The 27,104-nt window shown below is 42.1% G+C and overlaps 1 protein-coding gene across 4 annotated transcripts; it reads left to right on the top strand.

The window, feature by feature from the left end:
• The first annotated feature begins 434 nt into the window (after positions 1 to 434).
• Positions 435 to 25,343, top strand: PRPF18 (pre-mRNA processing factor 18). Of its 4 annotated transcripts, none has more exons than XM_008175372.4 (11): positions 435 to 594; positions 2,497 to 2,574; positions 2,696 to 2,722; positions 5,512 to 5,616; positions 7,572 to 7,685; positions 13,866 to 14,012; positions 16,679 to 16,789; positions 18,268 to 18,408; positions 19,122 to 19,193; positions 21,174 to 21,329; positions 24,721 to 25,343. In XM_008175372.4, exons 1-11 carry the CDS (start codon positions 529 to 531, stop codon positions 24,799 to 24,801), a joined length of 1,098 nt encoding a protein of 365 aa, XP_008173594.2. In that variant the 5' UTR covers positions 435 to 528; the 3' UTR covers positions 24,802 to 25,343. The 4 variants fall into 4 exon arrangements, with proteins under 4 accessions (XP_008173594.2, XP_023967612.1, XP_008173593.2 ...); XM_024111844.3 differs by having other exon boundaries at positions 16,721 to 16,789; XM_008175371.4 differs by lacking the exon at positions 2,696 to 2,722.
• Positions 25,344 to 27,104: the final 1,761 nt, after the last annotated feature.

The following is a 27,104-nucleotide window of genomic DNA, read 5'->3' on the forward strand; positions in this document are numbered from 1 at the left end:
CACTGAGGCGCTCCTGGCACACGCGCTCACTGACACACTCCTGGCACATGTACTCACACACTGAGGCACTCCTGGCACACGCACTCACACCCTGATGCACTCCTGGCACATGCACTCACACACTGAGGCGTTCCTGGCACACGCACTCACACACTGATGCACTCCTGGCACATGCACTCACACACTGAGGCACTCCTGGCACACGCACTCACACCCTGATGCACTCCTGGCACACGCACTCACACCCAGGCGCACTCACACAATCATCGGTCACACTAAGCACAGTGCATACACTCCCCTTCCCCCCGCCAGTCCAGCCAACCCCGCACGACGTCCAACGCTCGCTCTCCCTCCCGGTTGGTGGGGCTCGGCAGGGGGCGCTGCAGGCGCTCGGCTCCAGGCTGTCTCCCGCGGCCCCCACTTCCGCCTAGCCCCCAGCCTGCCCGGAACTGACGTCAGTTGTGTTGCTGCGGCGCTTCCGGCGGCGGTGTTGGAGTGGGAGCCCGGCTGCGGAGCTCGGCGCGGGACATGGACATTCTCAAGGCGGAGATCAGCAGGAAGCGGCAGCTGCTGGAGGAGAAGGAGCTAGTGGGGGTGCGGGGCCGGCGGCGCGGTGGGGGTCGGGGCTGGATCGCGGCGGGGGCCCGCGATCGTTGACCGGTGGCGGGGAGGGGTCGGGGCGGGTCGCGGTGAGGCCCCAGGTGGGGCGCCGGGAGTGTGCGATGGACCCTGGTTCTTGTGGGACGGTGGGGGTGGATTTAGTTCCTGCCACTGACCTGCCCCATATCTCTTCCTCTAGCGATACCCCGACAGCCCCTCCTATGATAGAGACACACACGAGAGCCCTTGTTCCCATCATATTTATCCCCCCCCCCGTGCACCTTGTACTGAAGGAAAATCTGAGCCCCCCCTTCAGTGAGGGGCACAAAACCTTCCCCCCTCCCCATCCTCAAGCTGTGTGTTATATTCTGCACTGTTAGGGGCAGGGGGAGCAGTGAGGTGGCAACACTTACAGTTGACCCAAAATGATTTCCTAGCACACTGTGTGAAGTGGGCCTGACAACTGTTACCTGGGGGATTGGCGGCCTTGTAAAGTTTGGGGTTGCTTCCCATGAAATGGAGACAAAGGGAATTGTTCCAGGTTCTTTTCTTTTTGCCTCCCCAGGCTTTTGCATTTACATCACAGAGTTAAGCCCATTTCCTTGGTCATCAGTATATAGAGTTTTGTTGTTTACTGTGCTAGCTGAGGTAACAAACCTGGAAAAGAAGCTAAAGTTTGCTGCTCAGTTTATTGCAAATGGTCTCAGGGGGAAGTTGTTTTGGTGAACTCTGCATGAAGCTATAAAATAAAGTCTCTGAGGTGTGATCACGCAGTCCTGAGACTGGCAAAAATCCTCCTTAAAGTCAGTGTGGAGTCTGGCCAGAGTGAGGACAGCAAGATCAGGAACTTTTAATCAAACTTGTTCTGTCACACACAGCCACACAAAAACCCATGGTTACATCACCTCCACCCCGATCTGGGAATTTTGTTTAGCTGTTGCACGCATCACAACACCCCAACTTTGCTGGCCATCTGATTTATTTAGTTCTTTAGATGATAAACTTTTATGCTGAAAAATCCAGACTTTCATGTTGTTGTTGTTGTTGTTAGAAGAGCTGAGATTACATAGTAGCTGAGGATACTTTATATTAAGTATTGAGATGAGTACACCATAATATCAATTGCCATCATGGACAGGACATAGTTTTATTTCAGAGGATTTGTTGCCTTTTTGTAGGCAGAGAGAGAGACTTTTGTGCTGGGTTCTATGCACTGGGTGTTTAGGGGTCCTAGAAAGCGCTTGTACAATCACGGTTGCAAGCCGAGCTGTATTTGGACATGTCCACATGGTCCTGTCAAAAAACAGTTGTTTCTATGTGGATGCACTAAACTGTTTTTAGGAAGAAACACAACAGCTAGCTATTACAGACAAATGATATCCCTGAACACTGTCCCTGTTTAGCGTAAGACACGCTCCCTGTCTCAAATGGTTTCAGAATCTTTTAAAAAGTTAGGCCTTCTCCTCAGTAGTGACGCAGCTACATTACTAGTTGAGACTGATTAAAATGGTTTCTTACACATTCAATTTTGTAGCATAGCTAGGACCTCATCATGCACAGTAAAGTGTGTGTGTGTGGGGGAAGTTGTATAAGCCAGTTAAGTCCTGATAATATGAAAGCAATAATAGATAGAGCAGCTTTTTCAAACCTTCTCGGAGTTTTGTAGTGATTGTAGTATGCAGTGTACTTACCAGCCAACCAGATTGTACAATTCTTATTCATATTACTCTGATGTAGTGACTGGCGTGAAAGGAAAGTAAATTGGGGGTGCCTTTGAGAATATTTTCCTCTGCGTAAAGAAATCTAGTTGGACTGGTCAAATCTTTGAGACATTACTGAACGGAGATTGGAATCAAGTTGTATAAAACTGCAAAACTTTGTTTTCCTCCTCTCTAGGGAAACAGAAAATATTTCAAGCGCAGTGAGCTAGCCAAGAAAGAAGAGGCAGCGTACTTTGAAAGATGTGGCTACAAGGTACTGTAATTACTCCTTCAGTGGTTTGTGTGCTCACTTTGTCTATATTTAATATCAACATTCTAAATATTGTTGATGATAATTGTTGTTCTTTGTTCAATTTGTCAATGTTATACATTAGCCTGTAAATGAGAAGCCACCTGGAGAGGTATGAGTTTCCTAAAACATTTTTAATGCAGGAAAAAATGCATGATATATAGCTATTTAAGTTTGTGTTATGGTTTGGCTTTTTTTCTTGTGGAAAGCATGAAGTGGCTTGGGATCAAAGCTTGCCTTTTTCTTTTTAAATTGTGTTTTAGGCATGAATGCTGAATCTGGTATAGCCACCTTCCCTTATTTAAAAAAAAAAAAAAGGCTAGCCTGTAAACTAAGAACTAGTTTAAGGTCTTCCTGTTGAAATATCCCAGAGAGATCAGCAGAGAGTGGGTGCTTTGGAAAAACCCAGGCAACTTGTTTAGTATGCAGATCGGTTATTGTTGTTCTTGGCCCAAAAGATTCAGTGCTTGAAAGAGTCCAACACAGCACTTACTTTCTTTCAGGCAAAAATAATAGCAATCTTAAACTCAGGGTGCATTTTGAAACAAATGAGTGATCTGGAAGGCTTTGTTTATTTCCCCTTTAACAGCATCAGTTAAGTAGTTTGCTGGAATTGACAGCATGGTGGTTTATTTCAGGTGTGTGTATGAATAGGTAGGGAGGTACTCACTTCACTCTAAATTTGGATGCTTTAATAGACTCTTGTTTAATGTTTGCTAGTCAGAAATAAAAAGCCTTGTTTTTAGTAGAGCTTTACCCAGTTGGTCAGTCAATCCAACACCCTGCTCAGATACTGTATAATGTTTGGTCTTTATAGACGTAAACATACAGTTTACTGGTAAGAAAGAACCATTGGGATCACTATACATGCATCAGAAACGGTTCTGAGAATCTAGTTACTGTACAGTCATTTCAGCTTGGAAAAGAGTAATGCTTTGTACTAGTTGTTTGAAGAACCATAAGTAAAAACTGTACTAGGGCTAGTGGTTCTAGCATAATTTCAGTCACTTGGGATAAAAAGGCCCATATATGTGAAAGGGGGGATGCTTGTAGATTTTTAGGTAACCAGTAAAGGTTTTATTAGTTACTTAAACTGCAGGTGTTTCCAGCACGCATGTGTCATTTGACTTCAGTCCTGCATGTTTTAGATTTGTTATTTAAATGCAGGATGTGGCTGATAAGAGATACAAACAAAAGTTAAGTTACCCAGGACTGGAGTTGGAATATCTATTTTGCTACAAGAATCTTCTTGAATTAAAACATGATCTTTAGAGAGGTTTTAAATGAGCTTTCTAGTTACCTTAGTGCTTTTCTAGAGCCTCCCAGATTTCTGCATTTGAATTATTTTAATTTCTGACTAAGGGGTAGAAAGCCGACTGATTTTTTTTTTTTAAGCGGGTGCTTTGCTTTGCTTATACTGCGTTAGTAACATGTAAGCATTTGACTCACTTGTAAAGAGAAAGCACTAAAGCAAAAATAATTGCAGCAAATTTATTGCTTGTAACTTTGACTCCAGCTGACAGAATGGCTTAAATCTTCCCTCATATGCTGCTAACTGTTCATTATAAACAAAAAATAAATGATTGTAGCCTAGAGATTGTAGAAATTCTTCTGACATTGAGGTGTATTTCTCTTTATGTGCTTCAACTAGTTCCTTTCTTATCTTTACTTATGGAGGTTTCTATTCCCCCCCCTTGCAGTGATGAGTTTTATTTTCAGTAAGTATACTGTCCCCCACCCGCCTTTTAGATGCTAGCCATTGGCTTGATCTTTCATTGCTTGCTGGCCCAAAACTCCCATTGATATCCGTGGGTGTTTTGGGTGAGTCAGTAATGCAAGATTGGTCCCTGTATTTGCTAGTGTAGCACTAAATACAGATTTGTGCCCTGGTTGTTTAGGTCCAAATAGGTAGACCCTTATGGTCATGCAGAGTCCTTCTAATTTCTCCTTGCAGGATTGGGGTCTTGGCCAACAACAATATAAAAGCTTCATTTATAGTCTGTCTAGGACATCCATCAAGTCATTGTTTTAGAGAAAACTAGAAACTGGAACCGGCTTAACATACAGTCAACATGCAGAGATGCCAACAAAATGTAATATGCTGTAGAATAAAATGGAAAATAAAAGTACCCTTTTAAAACCTAAGAAAGCATCTAGAAAGTTTCTACACTGCTCACCCGCATCTTCTGATTTTTTCCTTTGTTCCAGAAAATTACCAGCATCAATCTGCCCATCTGATTTTCATTTATTTTCAACAACTTGACATGTGTAACTTATAGCAGAATTTTAAAGGACGCTGCATTGACATGAGTGCTGTCTGTCTTTAAGTACCTTTAATCATAAAAGTTTATAGCACTATGAAAACACCAAGTCATACAAGTAAGAAGTGGTTCCACTTAATTCAAGAACCTCCTTTTCTGATGGAGGGGAACCGCTGATATGATGCTACAGCTATGGTGAAGGGTTGTCGTATTTTTATGTTTTTGCAATGAACTATGTTCATTTGACAAGTTCTTCTAAAAGAAGCATTTCCAAAAAACAAGTCATTTTGCTGTTTGTATTCAAAATCCACTGTCTCTTTGCATTGCCTTAAAGAGGTCTCCTTCGCCATCCCTTAAAAGTGCACTTAGGGAAACACTGATATTTAATATTTAACACTGAGTAATAAGCTTAGGCATACTTCCATAGAAGGGTATACTGACATACGATTCTATCTGTATTGTTTTACTATTATTGTGAGTATGCCTAGAGGCCTGAGCACAATCAGGACCCATTGTGCTATACAATTGCATAGTAAGAAGCAGCCCCTGTTCCAGAGAGTTTACAGTCTAACTATGTATACCTTTGAAACTATAGGTCTACTTCCCTGGATTTGTTATCATAGATATTGTTATTATATAGGTGCAGGAGGAGGAGGAGGAGGAGAAACCAGTGACTTCATCAAATCCAGGGTTGGAGCTAGAGCTGGCAGAAGAGAAGTTACCCATGACTCTTTCCAGACAAGAGGTAAAATAAAATATCATAAACTAACCTGAGATTACAGCAAATGGATCTAAATTTCCCCATTAGGGTAACATTTCCTAATGCTCTGTAGCCGTCTATTCCAGGTTGTATCTGTCCTGCTACAGAATAATAGTTTTTAGTTAAATAATTGTAATCTCAGTGCTTACTGCCGTGGTTCTGTTTAGTTCTCATACAAGGGCCTTCTTTTGTGATTGTGGAAAACACTGATGAGAGAGAGCAGTAGCAGTTAAATGCACTTCCCCGCCCCAAATCGCTGCATGAGTTCTTGCTTCTGCTACCCTTCCAGATGATCTTTTGAACTATCTGATGAATATGGGATTAGAGGATTGAAGGCTGCAGGCTGAATTTTTTCAAGTTCTGTTTTTCCAGCTTGTGTGTCTGTGACTTGTTAGTCCAAATCCAAATCAAGACACAAACTAGGTTTTAAAAAATCGTTATACATCCCCCCAAAAAGTTACGCTAAAGTTACTGATATGTTCTTTCACCTTTTTAAGAGTAAAAGTCTTACAAGATCATTATGAGTAAAACAAAACCCCTCCCAGAAAAACAGTAGAGAGCTGGGAAATTCAGAGTTAAGTTAAATTTACAATAAATTTAAACATGTGGAAACGTGGAAATTCAAAGTTAAGATACCCAGAGCATCTTAGCTGTGCCCCCTTAGCATTGCCAGACACTTGTCTTCTCTTTCTGGAGTGAAGTATCGAAAATGTGCACCCTAGGCTGTTGGTTTCATGTTTGGTTTCATACATACAGTCTAGTATGGAATGTGATGTCCCATCACCATGCATCATAGCTCCACTCATAAGAACTGTAACTTCATCTGAGAGGAGTTTGTGTGTCAACATGCTAGCTCCGTATCTACTGATGTTTGACTAGCTGGCTGCCACATGGAACCACAGGGCCCTATTTTGCAATGTGTCCAAATACAGAAGTCTGTGCAAAGAACCGTGTTACAGAATGAACATCTCAAACTCTTCCAACTGCTGCTTTTCCAGACAGTCCGTTGCTATCCTAAAGTGGTGGCAGTGCCAATAGCATGTCCTGTCAATCAGTGAAAGTGCTGCTTTGCCTGTATTAAATATAAGCGACCAATGGGCCCTGTTGTTTGTTTGCACAAAAGGAAACCTAGACCAAGTTAGCAAATTTGCAGTGAAGGTGATGAGGGAGGCTGTGTGATTTAGCAGGTAGTGCATGGAACTCGGATTGTAGTCTTGACACTACCTGTCATTTGGTATGTGACATTGGGTAAATTAATTTCTCTGCCTCGGTATACCCTTCTTTAAAATGAGGATATGTAAGTACCACATCAGAATATTGAAACTTAGTGTATTTAATGTCTGTCAACTGCTCTGAGATCCATGGATGAAAGGCTTCATGTAAGTCAGCCTTGCAAACACATCATGACATCTTAACAGCCCAAGCACCAAATCTACTCACCCACACTCATGTTGATGAAAAAGTTTTTTCTTGACCCAGTCTAATGGCTGAGTAGAATTTTGCAAAGTTTAAAAATACTGGATGGAATTTTCTCAAGCACCAAAATGATATAAATGCACAGGTACCATGGACAGCCAATGAGATTTGGGCTCTTAAGTCACTTGGTTGCTTTTAAAAATCCCACCCTCCAATCAAAGGTTTATATTCTTACATATTAGTTCAAAATAAGTCAGTAAGAAACTCCAGGAGTCTGCTTGAGATTCTAAACAAAATTTAGATCAGTAATATTTGAATTGAAATGACCTTTAACTGAAATGCTGTGGGAATTTTATATTTAAACCACAAAGTGGAACATTTTGCTGCTGCTGTTGCATTTGTAGCATTTCCCTTCCCTCCTGGCTTAGGCTGCTATTTTATGGTAAGTAAAAGAAGTGATTTGGATTTTTTTTTTCTTCTCTCTCCAATTTTGCATAAGGGAACACTTTGTTGACTCTTTGCAGGTGATTCGGAGATTGAGAGAGAGAGGTGAACCAATCAGATTGTTTGGAGAAACAGATTATGATGCGTTTCAGCGTTTGAGGAAGATAGAAATTCTTGCACCTGAAGTTAACAAGGTAAGACCAGATAAGTAACAGTTGTATGTGTAACTAGTTTTCTCTGAGCACTTACTGCACCTGAGGATTTTCATAAGGATGAAAAATCATAGAGCAATGAAAATTACCTTCAGTTCCCACCTATAAAGTCTCTGGGAGGATATTTTAAATATGATTTACTTTCTCTTGCCCTATTAAAATGCTCAAACTGGACATGTTAATTTGAAGAAAGTTTTCAGGGCTTTGAGTTGGAAAAGAGATCTCTGGAAGGCAGTGACATCAAAAGCTGTGCTGTTGCTTGCTTTCCAACTGGGGGGAGAGGGAGAATACATTATAGTCTTTTGTTCTGAAACTTTAACCTGCTATAATATAGGCATCCCTGTTTGGAGAAGAGTGTTTGGAATAGCTTGCCTCTGAGCAGAGACAGATTATTAACAGGAGGAGTGCACTGTTTCTGGTATGCAGTTACATTTTTCCAAATTCCTTACTTCTAGATTTAAAAAAATAAAACTTTTTTCCAATGTAAAGTACAGTTCAGCTCTGAAAAGTGACTTAAGATAGCATCTTAGTTAACAGATATGTTCCTTGTGTGTTAGGGTTGGTCTACACATACAGCGGCATGCAAAGCACAGATAATGCACACCTCGCTAGCCCTAGTATAAATGTCCGTGTAGATGGTGAGGCATGTCTTAGGCAGGTAGAGCAGAGTAGAGTGCCCTATATGCCCAAACCTCCAGGGTATATTCCCTACATGGGCTCTCTACACGCCCAAGCAGTGCCTCCCACCTCTACACTGCTATTTTTAGCAGTGTAATGTTCCCTGCCACATCTTTCCCTACTGCAGTGAAAGGCTCCAGCAGTGGGGAAAGGCTCTGCGAGGGGGGAGGCAGCAGGAAAATCCAGCAGCACCCAGCTGCCGGAGCTTTCCCCGTTCTCTCCCCCTGCCAGTGCCTTTCACTGCCGTGTCTAGCTACACACCACAGTGACAAGTATGGATGCAGCCCGCCTTTTTCTCTGGCGTGTAGCTACATGTGTAGTGCCTGTACTCTGTATGTCGCTGTAAGGGCAGACATAGCCTTAATCAGACATGATCTCTCAAGGAAGGAGATGTATTTTAGAGTCTGTCTACCTGGGAGTGTGTCAGAGTACACTGCAGAACTTTTAGTGCATGATAGCAAGATGCACACATTGAGTCAGTGTGTGGCAGGCCTGTGCACTGTAATTCACATCCCAGCTTGCAGTGGGACACTGACTCACCATTCAGACAAGCCCTGAATATTTCCCAGCGTACCCTGTTGGTATCTGCAACACAACTAGAAAGAGTGAGCTTCATTCTGTTCTCTCTCATTCATCATCAGCATTGTTTACTTAGGTACTGTTCACCTGAATTTTATGGGTTAGTTGTTATGGCTCGCCACTGACCGCATCCAACCAGAAGATTTATAGGTTCTTGTCCAATTCAAACTATAGGGTTCAAGAACTCAGAGAGTTCTATATCGGGAGAGGACTCTCGGGGTGCTTGTCAAAAACACTTACACTGAGGACAATACCAAATTGATAAAAACTTTGAGATTAACAAAAGAATAATAAATGCTATAAAACTTATGACTGCAAAACAGTAAAAGATTTCCAAAACTCCTGGTGGTAACATTCCTATTATAAGTACCTTAACTTAATATACTCACACACTTCCTTGGGGACCCGGTAATAGGAGGTAAAGGACCAGCCTTACTCCTGGCATGCCCGATAACACAATGGTGCTGGCTTTCCCAGTAGTTAGGAATGTTGAGTAGTTATACTATACTGCACAAGCTGAGCTGATAGTGTGACAGAAGATAGAATAATAGGTAGATAAAAAGTCTATAGAATATAGGAGAACAAAGACTAAAGAGGGAACTAAAAACTAAAAGAAGCGCTCAAAGTGCTAAATGAGAACTAAAAGAAAAGCTCCCTATGATATCCTTATAAGGTATTTTATAGGATCCTGACGCTATGTACTTAAGGCCCAACCTACTATACCCAAATCTTATTTCTGTACCCTAAGAAATTTATGGGTGCCCTTATCCTGTAGGTTAGTGGATTATGACACTTACTCTCTCTATATTAATAAGGATTATCTCACTTTCAAAACTGCCAACCTAGGCTCTCTTGGCAACTTCCAAGTTGTGGTGTACCCTGCGGTTACCAACCGGTTGTGGACGCCGGATAAACCTGTTCAGTGTTGTATATAGTTCCTCCCTTTGGTTCCCAAAGTTCGGGGACCAAAGGTTACCATCTTTTATGCTGACTTAGTCTTAACTGATTATACTTTTAGCTATTTAGGGGATCTTACTGGATACACAGCGGTAGGCTTCTTGCATTTCAGCAAAACTTATTCTATGTATAATTATTAGGGAAAAACATAACATATATGCCTCAACACATCCTAAATTCATAGGAATTATTACTGATAAAATATAAGAATGAAATGGATTAATTCAGAAGGAGAAACTTATTATTTGATACAGCTGGCTGGATTAGAAGGATATAATAGCTAGCAAAGTAATCTGATGGGCTACAGTACTTAGGTGTCACTGGTTTGAAAACCCTCTCAAACCTGTCTAAGATCTCCATCAGGCTGCTAAACAGGGGCCCGCCACAGTCAATCTGGAACCCAGCGGTTTTGTGCAGTAACTGTGCCTTTCTTTTCCTCTCTGAAGACTTGAAGCAGGATAAACAAGACAAACGTTTGAAATAAGTCTTTCCATTAATGGAAGCAGGACTGGACAATAACATTCATTCAGGAATTTTTTTAACCCGTTTCAAGCCTGTGTTGTCATTTAGCCCCATTTCAGTAGGGCTGACGTTTAGTCACAGTTAACTCACGCGATTAACTAAAAAAAAATGAATCGCGATTAATCGCACTGTTAAACAATGGAATACCAATTGAAATTTAAATATTTTTGGATGTTTTTCTACATTTTCATATGTATAGATTTTAATTACAACACAGAATTACCAAGTGTACAGTGTTCACTTTATGTATTTTGATTGCAAATATTTGCACTGTAAAAATGATAAACAAAAAAATTGTATTTTTCAGTTCACCTCGTACAAGTTCTGTAGTGCAATCTCTATCATGAAAGTGCAACTTACAACTGTAGGGGTTTTTTGTTACATAACTGCATTCATAAGTAAAACAATGTGAAACTTTAGAATCTACAAGTCCACTCAGTCCTACTTCTTGTTCAGCAAATTGCTAAGACAAACAAGTTTTTTTACACTTACGGGAGATAATGCTGCCCGCTTCTTAATTGCAATGTCACCTGAAAGTGAGAACAGGCATTCGCATGGCACTGTTGTAGCTAGTGTTGCAAGATATTTACATGCCAGATGCGCTAAAGATTCATATGCCTCTTCATTCTTTGGCCATCATTCCAGAGGACATGCTTCCATTCTGATGATGCTTGTTAAAAAAAGAATGCATTAATTAAATTTGTGACTGAATTCCTTGGGGGATAATTGTATTTTCCCTGCTCTGTTTTACCCGCATTCTGCCATATGTTTCATGTTATAGCAGTCTTGGATGATGACCCAGCACATGATGTTTGTTTTAAGAATACTTTCACTGCAAATTTGACAAAATGCAAAGAAGATACCAATGTGAAATTTCTCAAGATAGCTACAGCACTCGACCCAAGATTTAAGAATCTGAAGTGCCTTCCAAAATCTGAGAGGGATGAAGTGTGGAGCATACTTTCAGAAGTATTAAAAGTGCAACAAAGATGCAGAAACTACAGAACCTAAACCACCAAAAAAGAAAATCAACCTTCTGTTGGTGGCATCTGACTCAGATGGTGAAAATGAACATGCATTGGTCTGGACTGATTTGGATTGTTATCAAGCAGTACCCATCATAAGCATGGACGCATGTCCTCTGGAATGGTGGTTGAAGCATTCAACCATATGAATCTAGGGACACATGAATCTTTAGCGCATCTGGCATGTAAATATCTTGCGATGCCGGCTATAACAGTGCCACGCGAACGGCTGTTCTCACTTTCAGGTGACATTGTAAACAAGCGGGAAGCATTATCGCCCGTAAGTGTAAACAAACTTGTTTGAGCAACTGGTTGAACAAGAAGTAGGACTGATTGGACTTGTAGGCTCTAAAGTTTTACATTATTTATTTTTGAATGCAGTTTTTTTGGTACATAATTCTACATTTGTAAGTTCCACTTCCATGATAAACAGATTGCACTACAGTACTTGTAGTAAGTGAATTGAAAAATACTATTTCTTTTGTTTTTTACAGTGCAAATATTTGTAATAAAAATAAATATAAAGTGAGCTTTGTTTTCTGTGTTATAATTGAAATCAATATATTTGAAAATGTAGAAAACATCCAAAAATATTTAAATAAATGGTATTCTAGTATTGTTTAACAGCGCAATTAATTGCGATTAATTTTTTTAATCGCCTGACAGCCCTAGTTAAAAGCTATTTTGGTTCAGGTATCTGAAACTAACAAAAATGGCTGATTGAAGCACTACTAAGAGTCAAGAGCAATTACTGAAAAGATGGAAATACACCTCTACCTCGATATAACGCTGTCCTCGGGAGCCAAAAAATCTTACCGTGTTATAGATGAAACCGCGTTATATCGAACTTGCTTTGATCCGCCGGAGTGCACAGCCCCGCCCCCCCGGAGCGCTGCTTTACCGCGTTATATCCGAATTCGTGTTCTGTCGGGTCACGGTATATCGGGGTAGAGGTGTAAGTAGATAGCTGTACTCCAAATTATAGGAGTAAGGGGACTTGTCTCAGGGTAAGGCATAGCCTATTGTCTTATTTACAGGCCTGTGCTATTGAGAGGACAAGCATTCCTTAGCATATGAGTAAGCACAAGTTTCACTTCTTTCTGTTACTAAAAACTTAGCACCAGACTGTAATCATAATGTGTCACCTTACTTCATGTTTTCATTGCACACATTTTTTTGAATAAGTGAATTTAAACTTTTCACTGAATGTCTTATTTCAATCACTGTTGTGTTTTTAAAAAAGGCAACAATCTTTATATATACTAAAGGGGACAGTGCACAGAGGTTTGGAGTCATTGTAAATAAATGTCAGTGTTTGCTCAGGGCAGAGTAGACAGCTGGATGAGGCCCCACTGATGTATTTCTTGTGTTTGTGAGTTTATTGATCATGAAAGGTACCGTACTGAAAGCTGAGTCAAGCCTTCTTGCTTTTCTGCTGAAAACATCAGTGTGCGCTGGTTGGTTTGTTTTTCTTAGTCTGTGGTCCTGTGGAGACTTATCTAGGTGGTTACTTTTAAGCATGCAAGTGATCCCATTGAGTGCATCCAGTAACAGCTGGCATGTCTGTGGGGATCTGGTGTCATCCGTCGTTTGGCCATGAAGGGAACCCTCGCAGCTCTGCTGTCACGACCCTGTTCGCTCTACTCACCAGCCAGGAGTGCGGGAACCATCCCCAGGCAGAAGCGGTTCAGCAGCAGTGTGACTTCTCCTGCAGCTGGGGGCTCATCATTCTCCTTACAGTTCTGGCCAGGGATCTCTGCTCCACTGGCCCAGGACAACCTCTGCTTCCCTTGCACTCTGGTGTCTTGGACTGTTCGGCCACACAAGGAACCCCCCTGCAGCCCTGCTCTCAGCACTGCCCTAACCTCAATCCCAGTCCTACCCCCCAAAACTGTAAAAGTAAAAATACCGTAGGTTTGGCAGAATTCAATGTTTTACTAATTTTGGTTATTTTTATCTTTTTTTATTTTAAGATCTTTTTTCTATTATTAACTGCCGTATATACTCGTTCATAAGCTGAATTTTTTTAGTAAAAAAGGGAAGCACCAGAGAAAGGGGTCGGCTTATGAACGGGTATAGAGACGGAGAGGTGGGACACAGCCCCTCCCCCCCAACAGAGGGGGCAAGGAGAGGCAGCACGGCCAGCAGAGACAGAAGGGAAGAGGCGGGGCCAGAGTCTCTGCACTTCTGGCCACGCTGCTCTCCCCCCAGCCTCCGAAGCAGCTGCAGCTCCGGGGCTGACAGGCTGCAGCCGTACCACCCCGCCCCGCCCACCGGAGCAGGCTATATTTGTCTCCTCAGGATTTGGCCCTTAATGAACAAATGTGGTAAGCTTCCTTTGATTATCAAAAATAAAATAAGATTGTAATTATCTAGTAACTATTTCTTCTCCCTTTCCTAGGGCTTGAGAAATGATTTGAAGGCAGCTTTGGATAAGATTGACCAGCAGTATCTGAATGAAATTGTAGGTGGTCAGGAACCAGGAGAAGAAGACACCCAGAATGATCTGAAAGTCCATGAAGAAAATACTACTATTGAAGAATTGGAGGTATGCAGTGAGGGGGTTTTAACTCTGTTTTTCAATACAGTTCTGTGTCATTGTACTGTTATAGAGAAATTTAAGGGCTGGTTTTAAACACAGGTGCTTCCCTAGAGCACCAACATCAAAGAGTACCTTTGTGATAGATGGTCTCTTCCACCTAGAGTCACATTAATACTCAAGTTACTCCCTGTCCCAAAGGACCAGTCACTTACCCCAGTCAGGTGCACCTTGGATCTCACAAAAAAGACAATGCTTATAGCCAATCCTATAATAAACTATCTAAAGGTTTATTAAATAGGAAAAAGAAATGAGAGTTATCTACAAGATTAAAGGAGATAAACATATATACACAAATGAGTTACAATCTTAAATTTCAAAAGATAATAAAAGCTTCTGTAATAAGCAAGCTGAGGATCCCTTGCTTATGCTTAGAAAACCTTGCCTTTGAGTCCAAACAGCATAGGGGTTAGTTAGCTAGTTCCAGTTAGTTTCCTCACTGGAAACTCAGCTGACAGGAGGAATTCACTTCCTCCTCTTCTTCACAGCCCGGGAAGGGCAAAACAACAAACATATTTTGTCCTCTTTAATGTTCCACAATAGTCTGGTGTCGATGGACCTTCCCTCTGGGACAGGACATAACTAATTTTATTGGAGACCAGCACTTCACGCAGGTGAATGACTCTCTCCTGTCCCTTACACAGTCAGAGGCTTACAATACAAATGCTCAAATATTACCTTACAATATGGGATATAGATGTTATAAGTGAGATTAGTGCAGGCAGCAACTCACAGACATTCAATAAAGTCTGTACCCATACTTATAATCCTAATACCTATTTTAACAAAACTAGCACACAGGTGAGTCAGACTCCAGCAAAGTGTTTGTCTTTCAGTTGAGTGTAGCCATAACCTAAGGGCTAGTCTATAGTACGGGGAGGGGGGATTGAGCTAAGTTATGCAACTTCAGCTACGTGAATAATGTAACTGAAGTCGACGTCCTTAGATCTACTCACTGTGTTGTCTTCACTGCAGTGTGTCGACGGGAGATGCTCTCCCATCGATTCCCCTTGCACTTCTCGTTGAGGTGGAGTACCGGAGATGATGCTAGAGCGATCGGCACTCGATTTATTGCATCTATACTAGACACGATAAATCGACCCCGATGGATCGATTGCTGCCCGTCGATCCGGCCGGTAGTGTAGACAAGCCCTAAGACTTATACCCTTAATTGTCAAACTCTTTGCAGAAGTTAATCCTTTTAACATCCCTTGAAAGGTATGTTAAAGGGCAACACCCTCATTTATAACTTGGAGCTCATTCATCGATTGCGAGGCCAGAAGGGGCCATTGTGATCATCTAGTCTGACCTCCTGTATAACACAGGTCAGAGAACTTCCCCAAAATAATTCCGAGAGCAAATCTTTAGAAAAGCATCCAATCTTGATTTAAAAATGGTCAGTGATGGGGTGAATCCACCACAAACCATAATAAGTTGTTCCAGTGGTTAATTACTCTCACTGTTAAAAATGTACGCCTTATTTCCAGTCTGAATTTAGTTAACTTCAATTTACAGCCATTAGATCACATTACACCTTTCTCTGCTAGATTGAAGAGTCCATTATTAAATATTTGTTCCCCATGTAGATACTTATAGACTGTGAGCAAGTCACCCCTTAACCTTCCCTTTTGTTAAGCGAAATAGATTGAGCTTCTTGAGGCATGTTTTCCAAGAGTTATGTTAATTTAATTTTGCCAGGCTGTACAGTTTCTGGCCTATACACTCGTGTAACTAGTTTTTTCTCTCTTTTCTATAGGAGTATTAATAATCACTAATTATGATGGAGAGGGGACTAATGTTTTAAAACCTTATTTTCCATTGTTTAACTTTGTCAAATATGACCTTTTGGGTCTGTATTTGTACCAGCTCGGTCTGGGCTAAGAAGTGAATATTTTTGGAAAGTTTTTATATTTGTTTGGCCTTTTTAGCGGTATCTGAACATACATCCACAACTTTATGCCTTTAAACTGAGTTGAGGTTGAACAATAAAATGCTGTTTAAAGGGACATGACAGGTTAGGTTCTAAATTTGGGTTTTATTTTAAAAACAAAACCACAATTTTAGGAAAGAATTAAAAATTAAATTCATGAAATTAAATATATATATATATACCCGAGAAAGGGTCTTTTTAAGGATTTCCATGATAGCGTTAACCACCGTGACATTTCAGGAGGGTAGTAATGTCTGAGAGCCTGAAAGTGAAGTTAAAATGAAAAACTGACCCTGTTAAGAGAAATGTAAAAAAGTAAACAGAAGCTGAATAGTATAAACGGTGGAATAACTTCAAGGTGATTGAGTTTTTGGTAATGTTGAGCACCCACAATTCCCATTGAAATCCATTTGAGCGATGGGTGCTGAGCACCTTTGCAAATCAGGCCGATTAGTAATAGTCAAGGGATGCTTTTAGATTCAAAATCGTTCTTTAGGTTTCTGAAATGTAAAACTGGTTCTTCATCATTCAATGTCATTCATAGTTTCATGGATGTTGATGACATGTGCTGGGTTATTGTCACTCTGTTCCCAAAATGTTTTAGACTGCTGGCTGTAAAAATTGCATTTCAAACCCCTGGTGATTCATCTGACAACTTTCCTTTTTTGACAAATATATATCACAGAAGGATGAGGAATTGCTTTGGCTTTTCCCCCCCCTCTTTCAGGCTTTGGGAGAATCCTTAGGACAAGGTGATGATCACAAAGACATGGACATCATAACCAAATTCTTGAAGGTAAAGAACTTTAACTTGGTTAATTAGTTATATTTGAGCAGTAGCAAAGAGACAGATGTGGCAGAAGATACTCAGGATAGAAATGCCGGTTGTGGTTATTCTGCATGTTAGTTTTTATTTCCACACTTAGGGTGAGATTCTCAAAAGTGCTCAGCGCCCAGGAGTTATTATTTTCAGCAGGAGCTGGTGAGTGCTTACCACTTCTGAAGAGTAGGTCCTTATTTTCCAGTGTTCATTAACATGGTTTTGTTATGCCTTGTCCTCTGACAATGAATTCAGTAGCAATTGTTCTTAAATTCAGAAAGATTAAGCAGGATTATGGTCACTATGTACAAATATGGTGCATACAAAAATTACCATTTTTTAAAAAAGAAAAGCAGTGCATATTGGAGAAAATGAAATTCCATCTGTTTTCACCAGATTTAATAAGGGAATTAAAGAGAATTCCACTTACCTCCGCCTATGGCTTCACTAAGGAAACTCATGTTTAGGCAACTAGTGTAAAGTAAACTGCTTTCCTGGCAAGAAACCCACATGGCGTTTCAGTCATATATCTTGGTCCTCAGGTAACTAATTAGATTATCGAAAGTCTCTTGATCTTTGAGCTGTAACTAGTCATGTGAGTTGGTATATTGAGTGTTTTTTGACGGTAACCGGGCATAAGAATTTTAAGATAACACTGGCTCAGGATTGTTCTCTCTCTGACAGTTCAGGTATTAAAGTGAGGGCAAGTTGGACGTGTTGGCTGAGCTTTTGAGGCCCTACGTTCAATTCAGTGGTGTTTCTATGTTCGTCTGGAATGCGTTAATGCTGCAAAATTTCAGGGAATGCTGTATGCAGGTGTAGGGGGAACTGAGGGCACACAGAGCTCCTGCCATGGGGGGAAGGGTGGAACAGGGCGGGGGGCACACAGAACCCCGGGTGGTAGGGAGAGGGAAGGGTGGCACACAGCTTCTGGCATGGGAAAAGATTTCAGGGAGTCCCAGAAATAGAGGCAGATGAGAGGGTGGCGCACCAGGCGAGAATAGACAGATGCAGGGAGCTCCTGGTCAATGAGTTTGACCTGCACAAACTATGAAGCGTGGTGCCCCTAGTCATGTATTTGACTTCACATATAATGTGTTTAACATTCTGTGGGCCTTGGTCTGAAGGGAGTGCTGGGCGCGTGTCCATTCCAAGTGAGCCTGAGGCCGTTGACATCTCCCATCTACATCTCTGCTTTCAATTTATAGCCCATCTTGCCTCCATCACTGATGTCCACCTCAGCATCTCCCTAGTTTCCTTCTGCCTCTCCTCTTCGTACCTTGGTACCTGCCACCTCTTATGGCATGTCTGGTTAATTGCCTCTTTTCATTCATGTCCCTCCTGAAACCCTGCTTTTTTCAGTTCTGACATTTATGCTGCACTTTTATGCAGACGTTTTACTGGTGTAGCCACTAGGTGGCACCGTGGCATAAATTTACTCCTTCCTTTTACAGTTTCTTCTGGGCGTCTGGGCAAAGGAGTTGAATGCCAGAGAGGATTACGTGAAACGTGGTGTGCAGGGGAAACTAAACAGCGCCACACAAAAGCAGACAGAATCCTATCTGAGACCTCTCTTCAGAAAACTGCGGAAAAGGGTGAGGGATCTTCAAAACGACAGGGCCCAGCAGGACTTCTCTTAACCTCTGCTTCCTAACTGTGTAGTGCTCCTCGTTGATAGTAAGATTGACTCCACTTCCCCATCTGTACAATGGAGACAAAGACGCTAAGTGACTTGCTCAAGGTCATTCAGTGACACAGTTGGGAACAGTACCCCGGTCTCTGACTCCCACTCCTCTTTAACCACTGAATCCTAGTGCCTGCCTAAAATAAATGCCCGTTGTCTTCCCAAATGTCATAATGTGTATCTATGATCCAATGGGTTCCTTATCTGGTCGAGAACCCGGGTTTTATTCACAACTCTGGCACAAGTCACATAACCTCTGTGTGCCTCAGTTACCTCATTTGTACCAGTGGTTTTCAAACATTTTAGGCTACATACCCCTTTCCAAATAATGTAGTCTACCACATATCCCCATCTGAGATAGGGTCACAATATACCTATGATTAGATTGCCAAGTGTTACTAAATAAAGTGCGTTGTCTGCCAATACAGGATTTTTCTTGCGTGCCCCCTGACGAGAGCTCGCATACCCCAGTTTGAAAACCTCTGATTTATACAATGGAGATATTTATCCTCTTTAAAGTGCTTGAGATTTGTGGCCGCAAAGCTTTGTGTAAGTGCAAAATACGATCGCTTTCAAAAGCTATGTATTGCTCAGAAGTAAAACTAATGTTTTTTCCTCTTTCAGACTCTCCCTGCAGACATCAAAGAATCAATAACAGATATTATTAAATTCATGTTGCAAAGGGAATACGTGAAGGTATGCTTACTTATAAGCTTGTCAAGTGTTCAAACCATGTAGTATTAATTAGCTGATATACTGTGAATGTTTCACATTTAGCTTCTCAAAGGCATGTCGTTAGAGAGAACCCATGTTCAAACAAAACTGACATCAGCCTCCGCTTGTTAGGCACCAGGTAAAGGGATGTGGGGAATTCACTCATTGTATAGTTCCTGGAACTGAATGGCAAGTTTCCAGGTTCTGGTTTGGTATTTAATTCTCAGGAAAAGAGAGTAGCTTGGAAAGAGTCTTGGATACATTTCCTGCTTTATGGTCAAACCCCGCTTGATTTACGGTCTGAGAGATGGCGTTGAAGTCAGTGCAGTTGCAAGTCCAGGCAAAATCTTGCTGTAAATGATTATATTGACTTGCAGAGGAAACTTGAATGGGAATTTCAACATTCTCTCTCAATTAATACCACATTATGTGTATGAGTGCTGTATGTAAAATATGGAACACACGGAAGACCTTGTCCCTCCCTACATCCTGTATTGGACATACCCACATCAGCAGTCCTGTACAAGCTTAAAGAGTGGGTGATATTGAGGGTAAATGATTGAAAAGTTTTGTGGACAAAGTGTGCTTAAAGGAGGAGTTTGGCAAACAAGAACAATCAAAGTGTTTGAGTGTTCTGTAGCCACCTCCAGAAATGAAACTGGAATGCCAATGGTATTTCTATACTAGCTTGTGTGGGTGGCAGGGGAAATGGAGCCTTGTAATTCCCCTCACTTTCCCAGCATTATGAGAAGACTTGTGAGGATTTGGGGTAATCTGCCTAATAAACAAGCCTGATTTTGTGTCTCTGACTTTCTTAAAATTTGCTGGCCTAGGGCAAGTTTAATTCAAGTCACTTTAAGGCTAAAGTGTATTTTTCAGTTATGCTTTGTGTATTCTAAAAGATCCCCTTCCAACTCATTGCTAAGGAAAGCAATAGGCCTATGGTATATTATGTTGGTGAATCAGCTGTGCCTGTCTGTTTCACCGGTGCATGATTTTATACTCACTAAGTCGACTGAACTGGGCATTTTAAATACACGTTTGGAAGCTTTTGTGAGGCTTGGAACTTTTAAAAACACCATTGTCTCCTTCTTGATTTTCACACTGTCCCCCATCTCAGTCCGTAGCAAGAGTTGTCCTTTGTCACGTTCTGCTGTCTTGGATACTCTTTGGTTTGTACAGAATGGTGTACATTATGCATGCTATGTATTTAATTACATCCAGATATGTTAAAAGAATGTTAAGGTAGCAAAATCAAGCACTTGAAAATGGGGAAATGCCAGAATTAAGGCAAACGATTAACCTCTGCATCACATACCACGCTGTGTCAAAGCAGGAACAGATTCCAGTTCTCCAGAGTGGAGTTCAACTTCCTTAACCAGGAGAGGCCATCCTTTCTCTTCCTACAATCCCCTACCTCATTCACTGCACATCTTCCAACTTCCTCCTACAAACAGCATCCTTCACTACACAGCCCTGACTCATGCTAGCCTGTGCACTAAATGAAGCAGGAGTCCTGTGGAAAATATAGTATGTGATCATGTAATTCTGGCATTTCCCAACTTTTGATTGTTACAATTGCAAAAGTAAGCATTCTTTGAACATTTTGTATACAATTTCCTAACTTAAAAAAAGCCCTCAAAAAAAATTTCATTGTGTGAAATCCTACTGACCCCCCAGCATGAGCTGGATATAGATCTTTTGATCTACAGCGCAGACCTCTGTTACTTGACCTAATTGAGTAACTGGAAGCAATAGTAGGCTGTTATCCTCTGGACCAATCACTAGAGCGGGGGATAAGACTCAAACTTTGCCAGGGGGTTTCACAGCTAGTTGCTGGCAGCAGAGGAATGTAGATTTCCAGGTTCTGCAGGCCAGTGGTGTATTGACTCTAGACCCTGTGCTTTTAGCCTGTCTGTCTCGCTCTGCTTTTCTAAGTATTTATAACCTTTTTTTCTTCAGGCTAATGACGCCTACCTTCAGATGGCCATTGGAAATGCTCCGTGGCCTATTGGCGTCACTATGGTTGGCATCCATGCCCGAACTGGCCGGGAAAAGATTTTCTCTAAGCATGTGGCCCATGTTTTGAATGACGAGACTCAGAGGAAATATATTCAGGTAAGGGCTTAAGGAGTGTTAGACTGGATTCCAGAGGCTTCATGTTAAAAGTTAGGAAGACCTTTGAATAGTGCAAATTTTATAAGCACAAATGATATGGCAAAAATAAAAGGTGGTAGGTACGGGCTGTTGCCTTTTGGCTCTGACCAAATGCATGATCAGTTTAATAACCAAGGCATCCTGGACCCGTTGGGGCTCTCCTGCTGTGGCTTAGAAATGGAGTCTAATAAGTCTTTTTCCATCACCTATCATGATTCTACATTACGGCTGAAATAACTACAAACACATGCCTCAGTCTCCTGGGCTCCATCAGTTTCTAACCTGTAGCATTAACATCACATATTGTGTGGAGTTTATGATACTGTTGTTGAATTGACTAAACAGTGAAACAAGTTTCCGCCTTGGTCTTGTATTTCTGCAGCCAGACAAACGCGGTGGTTCTCTTAGTGTAACTTTCCTAAAGGGACATCAACTCGAAATGGGTACAACATTCCAGGTTCATAGAGAGCCCCCTGATAAATTATGTCCTGAACTTAAAGACTGATTCCTTTAAGAATTGGTGTACAAGTTTTTCTCACCCCTGTTGATGTATGATAGGGTCCCTCAGCAGGTGGTTTCTGAGAGAATTACCCCTCTCCTGGTCCCATATATATACATGTTCGGCTGCTGCGGCAGCAGCCCTGAAGTAAAGCCCTCCCACCTTCTCTATGGGACCTGCAGAAATAGTTCCATGGGGCAAGGAACTTCCCTACTAGACAGTGACCTCTACCCTCTGGGCCCTTTTGAGCAGTCCTTCCTGATGCAATACCAAGACTCCCATGGCTTCCATCTCCTGCTGTGAACCCTGATGCCATCTCTGCTGTCACATTACTCTGGGGGGAAAAGAAGAGTATCTTTTATCTTGCTGATCATCTGAGGAAATGTCTTCTGCACACTCCCCCTGTTTTGGACGTTCACAGAAGCCAGCGGTGGCCCTGTAACTAGGGGATGTCGCTTAAAGGAAAAGGAAGTGTCACTCAGATTGCTTTTGAGGGCCCTGATTGGAGGGAGTGTTTGAAGCTCTATAAAGGGGGTTTTCTGAAATATCTCAAGTTAAGCTTCAGTGTCTTCATGCCATTCTCTCTGAAAATACTGTACTTAGAGGCCTTCAGGCACTCAAGTCAGAGGAGGGTCTCAGCCCTGGGGGCTAAAAACTGAGCTCTGATGGTGGCTTTAATATAAATTTCCTCTGTAGCCTTGGGAAGTCCCTCCATTTATGTCCCTCCTTCTCTAACGTGGGGATAATCCTTACCCCAGAGGGCAATGTGATATCCTCTTCGAGTAGCCTTCTCAAGTTGCAGCGTATTTGACTATCTTGCAGAAGTTTCTCTTCCCATTATCTCTAATACAGGGTAAATTCATCTGCCGAGGGGATCCTTGTGTACATCTCCCAATTGTGCAGATTTCTGTACAAATCCGTCTCAATCCTCCTTCACGGTGGGAAGAATTTTCAGGACTATGCTGCTCCACCACATGGCTAACTGTACAGCCATATGCAGGGTCAGCTTTAATTGTGTGTGCGCTTTGTCCTAGCTGCCAACACATAGAATATTCTTTAGTAGATACTGTTTGAATGTGGGTTATGCAATATCTTTGCTGCTCAGCCCAACAATATCAGGTGCACTTTGATTTGTTTGCTAGAAGTCCAGGGTTACAGCATCCAAACCAAAGGGTGATCATTTAGGGCTTCTGATTTTTGGTTTTAATTGATAAACACCAGTAAAACACCCCTGTATTAAAATAAAATAAAATAAAATAAATGGTGTTTATCCAATAAGCCTTGGGAAAACACCAGAAATGGTTACTCGTCTCTAAGCCCTTGTCTACGTGGAGCAGTAACGCGCCCTACGGGACATGGCTTTTAAAGCGCTTTAACATATTGCGCGTTAATTGGACCACGCAGACCCTGCTGGTGCGCAGTATAGGTTCCCTAGTGCACTTTAACCTAGTGCTGTTCGAAGCTGTACTACATTAAAGTGCAGTGGTTCTCAACCAGCAGTCCAGGGCCCCTTGGGGGCCCGTGATCAGGTTTCAGGGGGCCACCAAGCAGGGCCTCACTGGGGCCCAGGGTAGAAAACCGAAGCCCCGGGCTCTGAGCCCTGCCACCCTGAAGCCTGAGCAATGTAGCTTTGTGTGGGGGCTTGTGGCATGGGGCCCCAGGCAGTTTCCCTGCTTGCTACCCCCTAATGCCGGCCCTGGCTTTTATATGCAGAAAATCAGTTACTGTGACACAGGTGGGCCATGGAATTTTTATAGCATGTTGCGGGGGGGGCGGGGGGGGGGGGCTCAGAAAGAAAAAGGTTGAGAACCCCTGTACTAGGGAACGTTACAAAGAGTTTCCTCATTATAGTATTTACTACTGTAATGAGTAATGTATGTAATATACATTAGTATCTAAAAAGAGAGCCCAGAAACATTTTTGGACATCTACATAAAACTCAAAAATTACTAAAAATCCCCCCCTTCCCAATTAAATTAATGAACCCCGAAAGCCAGAAACCCTTGTGATAATGGACAGCGCCAGGCCATTTCCAGAAATGTCACTTACCCCAGCTCCTACAGTGCTGGGGCTAGACCTTCTGCCAAGTCATGTCTCCTGTCAGCTAGAGGTCACGTTCCAATCTAAAGCAGCAGAGGTTGCAGAATTTATGGCAGGCATGTGTCACACCTGCCAGCTAGTGGTACCTTGCCATTGCTAGATCACAGCCTAGCATGCCACAGCCAACGCTGGGGTCACTTTACTCTTCACTCCGTGTGCTGTTCACGTGGGATTTTTTTAGGATACTGTCCGATAGCTTAGGCAGTAGTAGTGTACCCAGGATAAGAGAGAGACAAGGTGGGTGAGGCAATATCTTTTATTGGACCAACTTCTGTTGGTGTGAGAGAGATACGCTTTCGAGCTTACACAGAGCTCTTCTTCAGTCTTTTAATTTTAAACCTGAGTTTAATATAAGAAGCAAAAAGTATAAATGGTGAAAGTAATCATCACAGTTAACCTGATAGTGCCAGTTTCCTCTCCTGGAGGAGGTAACCACTTTCCTAAGGTCTAAAGAGCTAGTGAAAGCTAGTGATATTTGTTGTCCCATGAATCTGTTTGAACAATGGACTAAATTAATAAATGATGCCCCACTATTCCCTCTGCTGTTTGGAGCATTCAGCAAATCCTTTCCCTGCAATTATCCTGTCCAAGAGGCTTGTCTCTCCTGGAAGATGCCTAACTTTTTGAAAAACCTGGTCACACTGGTGTGGGTCGCTTCTGTGCCCTAAACTCAGAATTGACCAGGAAATAGTTAAGTTGGTTTGATTGCTGCTGGTTTATTACAGACCTCTCCTTGTTTTCTTGACTTTCTAGGGGTTGAAGAGGCTCATGACCATTTGCCAGAAACACTTCCCAACAGACCCATCCAAATGTGTGGAGTACAATGCCTTGTGAGTCCCTCGGCTGCCCACGGCGTAAATCATTTTCTGCTCTCCAAGACCCAGAGAAAGAGGAGAGAACAGCCCAGACTTTGCTTGAAATCAACCAGAAACTTGGGTTGGACCTGGAGCAATAGCCTAAAGGCTTTGTCTAGAGCTTTCTACAAACCACATCTATTTACATTTCTTTTAAGCACTGTGTACATTACACTCAACAGATCCTGAACCCATTTGGTATTTTTTTGGGGTGGGGGGAAGGGGTGGGGTGGTCTTTATTTTAATTATTCTGGAAATCATAGGGACCGAACATTATTTCTTTTCCCACAGCTCAGAAGCTTAGGTCACGGTCATCTGTTGTTTTTATTGGACTCTTTCCAATTGAGGTTGGCATGGGCAGATGATTAGAAGGAAACAGTTGAAACCGAATTCTAATTATTTCTGTAAATATGAACATTTCAGTGTCTAATCTTTCATGTGGTATTTATCAGAAAAAAGACACATATATTTCTCAGCTGAAAAGTACAGCCAAACTGGTAAAAGTTTTTGATCTTGAATGGATCTGTTTGTTTTGTTTTGTTTTTTTTGTCATGGAGCTTTTAATATGAACCTTGTGAGCTTGGAGTAAGGAATCTTTGGGCTCTTTAGGTTTTCAAGTTCTGTTTTACACATCTGGAGAAGATTGCAGCCTGCTGGACATTGCCGTTAGAATAATTGGTGGTGGAAACAAGACCTCCCATGGCCAGGTACAGTATTTCAAGCAGGCGCCGAGCTTTGCTATCATGCACCCTGAGTAGGGAGGAGTGGGAACGATGCTCCCTCATTTACCTGTACTACAGAGACAGTGGAATATTAAATGCTTGTTGAAGTCAAAGCAATAGTGATTCCTCCATGCTCAGCAGCCAAGCTGTCCTTCCAATGTGCCATAGCCCTGTCCTGGAGAGACATTTCCAGGGTTTGGAGGGTCGCTCGCTTTTCTTGCTTATTTAAATCCTTGACCTCTCTGCAGAGGATGCTGATTACTGCCAGTGATGGGAGCGGTTTTTGTGGTAAAGGACAATTGTCCCAGTAGGAACTGGAGTTAGATCACTCCCACACAACACAGGCCACCAGAAAGCCTTGACATGGTGACAGCTTTTAGTTGCTGCTGACCTGGGCTGGGTTCAAACTGATTTTAGCAATGAGAGAGGCTTTTTGCCCCATTACCAGTCCCATCAGCCATCAGATCTTCTGAACAGTGACATTTTTGATGTGGACTTGTATGTGCTCAGACTCCATGGTGCTAAGAATCTGAATAATTCAGAATCCCTCCCTTACAAACTCTTGAAGTACGACTGAGTTTCATTTAGCAGGTTGGTGCTTATTTGAGTCCTGATCCTCACTGTGAAGGGGGCAAGGGAAATGTGGTGTAAGAAAACAGTTTTTTCCTCCAAATTCGTTGTGCTGTGAGGCACTGGTCCTTTGTATCTAGTTCTGGATTTGGAAAACTTAGCAGAGCCTCTGGAGGAATCTCCTGGCCCTTCTGTAGTCTCTGGAGTTTTAAGTGCCTCTTTGGTCAGAGTAATTCTTCAGTTGAAGTATGGGAACCCAAGAGAAAACACAGAGAGCTTGGAGGGTTTAAAAGTAATAAAAGCAAGAGCCAGTGAAAAGAGCGTAGGGAAAGGGCTTTAGAGAACAGACTGGGTTTTGTGGGGAGGAGTTGGGCAGTTGTCAAGAGAGCACACTAGGAAGCCTGGTTAATAACCGAGCCCGGTGGGTTTTGTGTACGTACACACACACGTACACACACGTACACGTACACACACACACACACGTTTAATACAACAGGAAATATTTATAACACCACAATTTTATCCTCCCAAATGGTTTGTTGATCTGTTCCTACCTCTTTAGCTTGACCTTAGTTTTGAACTCTCTAAATTATGGAGGAACATTACAGTCCCTGACTGAAAAGAACTGTACTTTGCCTGGAAAGGTACAGTAAGTAAATAGCCCTGGAATGATTTAAGGCAGAATGATGATATTTGCATTAGTGGGAACCAGATTCCCTTAGGGATTTAGAACACCATTAGCTAGCTCTCCCGTCCCATTCAGGAATTACCAGGATTGTTTTAATGTTGCAGCGGCTAATAGTTTAAATGGGGATGTTCCTCCTGGAGGGACCTGGGTTTTGTATGTGAATGTTGCTTTAGTCTAATCTGATTTCAGCAGGAATGTAATTTAAGCAATGTCTCCTTGCTGACAGCCCCAAAAATATGGCCCTCCCAGTCAAACAGATCCCGTGACAGAATAACTTGAGTCCCTTGCAGTTTATGGAATGGC

Source organism: Chrysemys picta, chromosome 1, assembly GCF_011386835.1.
Source record: "Chrysemys picta bellii isolate R12L10 chromosome 1, ASM1138683v2, whole genome shotgun sequence".
Classification (NCBI taxonomy): Eukaryota; Metazoa; Chordata; order Testudines; family Emydidae; genus Chrysemys; species Chrysemys picta.